This window comes from Leptosomus discolor, chromosome 19, assembly GCF_034619465.1.
Source record: "Leptosomus discolor isolate bLepDis1 chromosome 19, bLepDis1.hap2, whole genome shotgun sequence".
Classification (NCBI taxonomy): Eukaryota; Metazoa; Chordata; class Aves; order Leptosomiformes; family Leptosomidae; genus Leptosomus; species Leptosomus discolor.
The window spans coordinates 7013546-7020854 of NC_141409.1; the positions used below are offsets into that span (position 1 = coordinate 7013546).

Sequence of the window (7309 nt, forward strand, 5' to 3'; positions counted from 1 at the left end):
TTCTCCACACCTTATAATAGTTATGTTAATTTAGCTATTACTGAAAAGGATTAGGCCAGAATAAAAGAAAGTTATCACACCAAAATTCCCAACAACAAAAAAGATTCAAAAGTTAAGTAAAAGAGGTAACCTCCCCAACAAAACAAACTCTTTTTTGAAGAGTTCTATTAAATTTTTCTAAATGCATACAATTTTATGTATTTCTTCAGTGGGACCATCAAACTTCTGCTGCATTCGCTCCTCCAGAAAGTATATACGAAGCTTCAGGTTGAAGTTCTCTTTTTTCAGATCAGTGATTTGCTGTGAAATAAGAAAGAAAATAAGCAAGTTGGGTCATGTGTTTCAAACCAAGTAAAATAAAGAGTGAAAGCTACTACCATTTGCTTTTGCTCCCCACAGCGCAAGATTAGAATTCAACCCACTGGACAGAGTTAACGTATACATATGGGCTGGTGACAGACACACACACTTTCACATTGTGAAGGTGTTAATAACAGAATGTGACACCCGAGTCAAAATGAAACATCCTTCTCTCCAAGACAGCGTCACCCAGAGAGCTGCAAATCCTGGAAGCCCTTCAACAGGTTTCTGTCTTCTACAGCTTCAGCACGTTATCACAGACTGCATTTTTCTCCCACCATCCCACTTGAGCCGTAACATTTTTCTTCCCCCATCTCCATTCCTCACCTGAACAAGAGGAAATCCCACTCCAGTTTATACCTTCTATATGTTTCGTGTTTGGTTTGGTTTTAAGATATATAGGCACATTAGCACACACACAAACTTCCTGTGTTTGTGTAAGATACTAACATTTAGCTTGTGTTTACTTTTAACCCTGCTAAACTCTGAGACAGGAGCACTTAAGCAAATAACAATTACAAAATAGTATTGTTTAAAAATACGTAATACATGCTGTTGTGCAGACAGTGCTTTCTAGACTATTCCTCCTTTAAGTAACTAAACATTGTCTGATTTTACATAAAAAGAATCCAAAAGAGTTTTAAAATCCAAAAATATTAAGTAGTTCTTTTTTGTATAAAGTAGAACTTCAAGAAAATATAAAGCGTCATGTTGAAACCGAAGTATTCTCTTGGCAAAAGCTTGGGATGGCAGCCTTATTTATGGGAAGAAAAAGCCACAAGCACCCACGGCATGTCAGCCCAACCGAACATCGATAAAATCTTTATCCCATCCCATATTTCACAGTGCAATTCTTTGGGAAAAAAACGCTCATGATTTTTAACCTTCCTAGCAGAAGCAGTAACATAGTTGATGGTTTCATTAAAGAAAGGAGTCTCCCTCTAAATTTTTTTTTTTAAGAGACTAAGCATAAAACATTGATTCAAATAAGACTTGTGTCCCCAGCCAGATGGTTTCAGCAAAAGGAAATCTAATATGTTACAGAGCTACTAATAAAATATTTATGTAGGCTTTTCCAGACAAGTATAGTACCACTTGTAAAAATTATAGCAACACAATTCTTAAAATATTTGGCCTGTGAAACCCAAGATTATTTTCTGTAACTGCACTCAGAACCTGCATCTGCAAACAATTCTTCAGTTTAATAATCTTTGCCCAGCAAGATGCCTCGTCATTATTCACACAGGTAAATATCATCCAAGCAACTGAAAATACACTTCACCACATAAACTTTATGGCCCATTCACACATCCTAAAGAAGTCTGTCTCTAGAAGCAGTAGCAATACATATATTTAACTTTATCTTTGTTTCCCTACAATTCCAATTGGATGATCACAAACAGTAGTGGATATAAACTTGAACTATGCAAGTTAAAGCGTGATACCTCGTTGAGTATCACAGGGTATCTTGAGTAACTGGAATGACTATTTTGGAACATTCATATAGACATAAACACAAAACCAACGCAACTTTGTCCTTCAATTCAAGTCACAAAGCCCAATGCAGAATATTGCTCAAAATTGAAATCCTTATTCAGAGTAAGTGAAGAAATTAAAGATTTCTTAAATGAAGCAAGGCTGCAGAACAGTGGAAGATCCTGCACATCTTGCTGGCAAGTTCAGTACTATGCTCAACTAGTGAGAGCACACCTTATAGTGTTCCGTTCGGTTTGCGGTGTGTTTGTGTTGATTGTTTTTCAAGCTGTCAGTAGAACATTCCTAACAGCTAGTCTCTGCTTGTTCATTCAGAAAAAGTCCAAGTGCCAAAGACACTCTGAAACTGTATCAGTTGAACTTCTAGTTAGTCTTCACACATTCAATACATGTCACACATTCAAAACAATTTCAAAAGAACTCGGCATACCTTAATTCTACTCACATGTATTTCAGTGGCAATAGAATTAAACCAAAGAGCTTAAAAGTACTATTTTCAAAAGGCAAACAAAACAGACTACGTCATCATCAACCAAGAAGTGAAACCAATGTCATCTCTGACATCCAGTTTCTCCGAGGGAAGTTAATTCAGCAGACTACAATTAAAAAGTTACAGCTCAATAAAAGACAATGTGTAAAATGTGAACAAGTTCACACTGCAAAGGGATTTTAATGGTAATCCTCTCAACTTAAGCATTTAAAGACTCGGTCTTAATTCCTTTATACATTTTGATTTCTGTATTTAAAAAAGGAATGAAAGAAGAGAAATAGCAGACACTTCTTGAAAAATCAGGACAATGGAATACACTCTACACAGAATATCCCACCCCACGGAGAGCAGGGTAAGAAATACCACTTTTCTAGCTCCGTTTAGCTCCTTTCCAAGTCTGCATAGAGCCACTGATATGGAAAATGGCATGTGTCAGCAAAGGCTATGGTTTCACAGCATTGCGCTGTTTTTGCCAGCAGAGGCCATTATACAAGCCAGCAAAACTCTAAGTGGGTTTGGGAAGACAAGAAAAAACCCACAAATTTTATTACTTAGTTCCCTGACTTGATACCGATCCCCCTTTCTATTCATGAACATCCAATAATCTATAACGAATTCCTCAATTAGAGATGCCCTTCACTTTGCCCGTGCAATCACATTTTCTGTCACAAGGTGGTTCCCCCCCATATTGCAAAAAAAGGGGGAGACTAAAAAAATCCACACCTCTAACATTATCTAGCTCAGCATCTTCTCCAGGTCTAAACACAAAAGGAGCTTTTCTACACAGATCCACCCTTGAGTCCATTCAAGGGTCATTACATCCATCCTGTTCTCTGAGCTGCAAGGCAAGGAGCCCGCTCTTCATTGCTTCCCTCTTGTACCCTGTATAAATAACATCGCCTCAAAGACCAGCAAATCTGTCCAGTAATATATACATACACAAACAGTCTCCGAGCAGGAGGTATCAGGAACTTTACCTGCTTTATTTTAAAGTTTTGTTTTAAGAACAGCCTTAAGATGCCAGTCCGAAAGCCCATCTAAATGCAGCTACTACTGGATGCTTGGTAAATAGTAAAAGGACAAGGTAAGTCAACACGCCCTTTCTCAGATTTAGCCTTCCAGCTACCAGCAATCTTAAAGACTCAAAACCAGAAGTAGTAGAAATATATCCATGTTTAATGATTGTTCTTCCTTTACTTGAATGGATTTTTGAGCTTCATTATACTGTCGGCATCCATAAAAGCCTCTGAGAAGTTTTACAGCTCAGTTCAAGGGGTCTGTATGTACCAGGAAGCCAGAGATCTGGGGGGAGACCCTTTCTCCTTTGCACCATACAGAACAAACAACAGATTTTTTCCTCCCTTCTGCAACTTTCTCCCCTATGCAAACAAACACTGCAGATAATAAACCACCTGCAGAATGAATATTCTGGACTGAGGTCTTTGGCACCTGTCACAACAAAAGGTTTTAAGCACACACTAATGCCAAGGCCGTGTTTTTCTACCCCAGCCAACACACAAAAGAGAAAGTGAAATAGATACAGACTGTTAAAAAAAAAAAAAAACCAAAAAACAACAACATCCTTCAGCAAGGCTTTCCAAAAGAAGCTTTAAATTCTGAGCGAGGAGCATAGCTTTCTCCCCAGAAGGATGTAAGGCCACAAGATACTTAACCAGTTTAGAAGAACCACTCATTTCAAACATAACAGTGCTGCAAAAGGTAACAGCGGTTACAGAAGCACACCAAAACCTGCAGATGCTCGAACACATCCTAAAGATAACAAGGCACAGCCTTTATCTGCTGCAGTCATCTCAGCCATTTTTGATTGCTTTCCCCTCTACAGTTTCTTCACGCCACCGTAAGAACTTGAGCTAAACAATTTAAAACTTTTTACAGGGGAGGTGTCCTGCAGCACAGCTACACCCCAACCTAATCATCGTTCAGCAATGACAAACAATTGGCTTCTTCAATTTAAACAATCAATACAATTAATATATGAAAAAAACCCCTAGTAAGTGCCAAAACCAGTTTTATCTACAGAACGGTCACAATACTAGACCTTTACAACAAAAGTATTCCAAGCACACACGTACATAATTGTAACGGTAAAAGGCATTTTACAGCAGTCAGTGATTAAAAAGCCAAATCCTGTACTCGTCTAAAGGAAAATAAACTTGATGCTTTCCTGAAATAAATCAATTGCAGGCTTGCAAATCAAGTTCTTATGTTTCTGGTGATTGCATGAACTTTTGAGTAGAGGGTGCCAATTTTTGTTTCGCAACTTAAGAGCGCCAGTTGGCTAGTCTCAACAACAGACTTTTGCTTCTGTTTTTGAAAGCAATACTTAAGAAATGGAGGTTCAAAGCATAGATAGCCAGCTGGCCACATCGCCAACAGATCTGCGTTGATTGACACAAACTAAGAACCTGACCCACAGAGGCAACACTTTAGCCAGCACATTAGAAATATCTTGGCCATAAACCTATCACCGAGTCTAGTATTAAAAAAATCTGCTTACATTTTCATAGTCCTTCATGGTCCGAGCTCTAGTGGGTGAGACTGTCTCTTCTGGCACATCTGGTAACACTAGACAGTTAAGAAGACAGAACAAGTTCAGACAGCGGAATCTCTGCGCTAGGCTTCGATTTGGAGACAGCAAAGGCCTACGCTCATCTCAACATATTGAAAGTACACCACCTTTTGGGAAGTGAGGAGGCTTTTTTTTGCCCCTTGTTCACATTACATGTTAGTAGCTAGATTTCCTTCTGATCACAGCAAATTGTCTATCACTTAAGCTCCCAAATTCCAACATCACCAATTTAAAACAAGGTGTTCACTAAAATTAAGCTATGTGAGGTGCACTTTCAAGAACAAGCCCTCAGAGCAATTACACAGGACTCCCATAGTAGAATTAAGTCCTATTAAACTGCTAGAGAGCAGTTCAAATCTTTCAGTATCTTACTGGTCACAGGACAGCCCCCATGGGCAGAGGAAATGGCCAGTATCGGTGTTCCTAAAATGTAATCCCTCCTGATCTACATGTACTTAAACTTCTGTTTGCACACACACTCTGTAACAGCCACATTTAACTGCATAACTTATTTCCACTCGGATCTGCGAGAGCAAACTTTTAATCAGAACGAGATTGTGTAAGACATGTGGCACTTACATCACCTTAAACATAAACAAGAGGTAGCACGGACTCAGACTGACTCTCATACTAACTGAAAGAAAATATGCCGTTTAAAGTGCTTCCAAAATCGTTACAGAACTATGTAGCACAGTCTTGATAACAACCCAAAGAACAGCAGCTGGTGTTTTTCGTATCTTGACATTCTAATTAATTTCACAAGACAGGTTTCCTAGAGCACGTGCAAAATGCAGTGACATTATTTTGCAGCATGGGTATGTTTCTTATATTTGCTTCCTTTTCATAAGCAAACAGGTCTTCCTGGTAAACCATCTAATCTGTCTTAGTTTCAGTTACCTACTTCATCTATACAATGATGACAGCCAAGTTATGCTGCTGAATACATGCATGCACAGAGAGAAATCGAAAACATACACCTTAAATTTACATAACAGAACACAGAACGGTTAACAACACAGATGGAAGGTTTCAAAATAGTACTTTTCAGCCATTTTACTCTAAAGCAAGTGTGTCAACCAAGGCTCCCACACTTGAAGATGTACATAGTTACAGGGGCATCATACAGAAAAACGCACTGAATTACAGCTTCTGTTCCACAGGACCTAGATGGGAACGCTTCTTAAGGCACAAATCGATAAAAGCCAAGATACTGAGTCTAGATCAGGACTTCAGGCAGGAAGTAACTCTGAATAACTGAGCCGGGACAGCTAATGACACGCAGCCTGCAACTTCCCTACAGCTAAGCAGCGTATGAAACAGCGGTACTGCCCGGCTGGATATTCTCAGTATTTTAAGTACACGCTCCACAAAACCGCTGATCATCTTATGTAAGACTCGAAGCCATAATGACCACAGGCAACGTAGCAGACAGCAGCAACTGCAGCAGTATTATAGTCTTTATTAAAAAGACGGAACTTCCAAAAAGCTGCATCACTTAAAGACGTTTTCTGCCTTTTTTTCTTAGGGCATGAGTTTTTCCCCTCAGGTTTCGAGACTCGCACGAAGCGCCGAGCCCCCGGCAGCGGCGGGCAGGGCTCCCCGGCAGCACGGACGGCGCCGGGGGGGGCTCGGCCCCCCGGAGCCAGGCGGGCAGGCGCCGTGCCGGGCTGCCGGTGCGGCGGGGGCCTGACGGCCGCCTCCCTGCGCCGCACGGGGGGCTCCCGCTCGCGATCCGGCCTTACCTTCGCCGCCGGCCGGGCCGGGCTGGGGGTCCCCGCGGGAGACGTCTGGCAGCTGGGAGACACTGACGCTGAGGAAGGAGGAGGACACCGCTGAGGGTCCGAAACCCAGGGGGTGCCGTGCCCCCGCCACCCGCTCGGGGCCGGCAGGCCCAGCCCCGCCACAGGCACCAGCGGGGAGGGGGACGGCGGGCCCGGCGCCTCAGCCCCGCGCCCGCGGTGGGGCCAGCCCCCGCCCCGCGGCCCCGCCCGCCTACCTGCCCTCAAACGCCACCGGCAGCGTCAGGTCTTCCCCCGGCAGCGAGTCCATAGCGGCGCCGGCCGGCGGATCCCGCCGGCGGCCACAGCTCCGGCGCCTTTGTGCGCGGCTTTGGCGGCTTCGCTGGAATTCAAACCACCGCAATCGCTTCCGCCATCTTTGCGTCGGCGGAGGTGAAGCCGCTGAAGCCACCGCGGAAGCGCGTACAAAGCGGGCACGATAGAAACCGAAGGGGAGCCGCCATGTTTGCTGCGGGCGTTGGCTGCAGTTGGGCGGGCAGGCGCCATGTTGGCTGAGGGCAGAGTGGGGCGGGGTATGGTGGAGACTGCCAGCTGGGTAAAGGGGCGCCATCTTGAGTGAGGGAAGCGACAGCGACG

General features: G+C 43.1%; 1 protein-coding gene across 2 annotated transcripts in view; it reads right to left on the reverse strand.

Annotated features, from left to right (window-relative positions):
* Positions 1 to 6998, reverse strand: part of CDK5RAP2 (CDK5 regulatory subunit associated protein 2) — an 82824-nt gene extending 75826 nt beyond the window's left edge. The window contains exons 1-4 of one of the 2 annotated variants that reach the window (XM_086475521.1): positions 6931 to 6998; positions 6677 to 6744; positions 4863 to 4930; positions 190 to 300 (exon numbers count right to left, since the gene is read on the reverse strand). In XM_086475521.1, the coding sequence (XP_086331647.1) occupies positions 190 to 300; positions 4863 to 4930; positions 6677 to 6744; positions 6931 to 6983 (300 nt within the window). In that variant the 5' untranslated portion in view covers positions 6984 to 6998. The remainder of the gene's footprint in view (positions 1 to 189; positions 301 to 4862; positions 4931 to 6676; positions 6745 to 6930) is intronic. The other variant, XM_086475520.1, reaches the window with a different exon arrangement.
* Between the last annotated feature and the right edge of the window lie 311 nt (positions 6999 to 7309).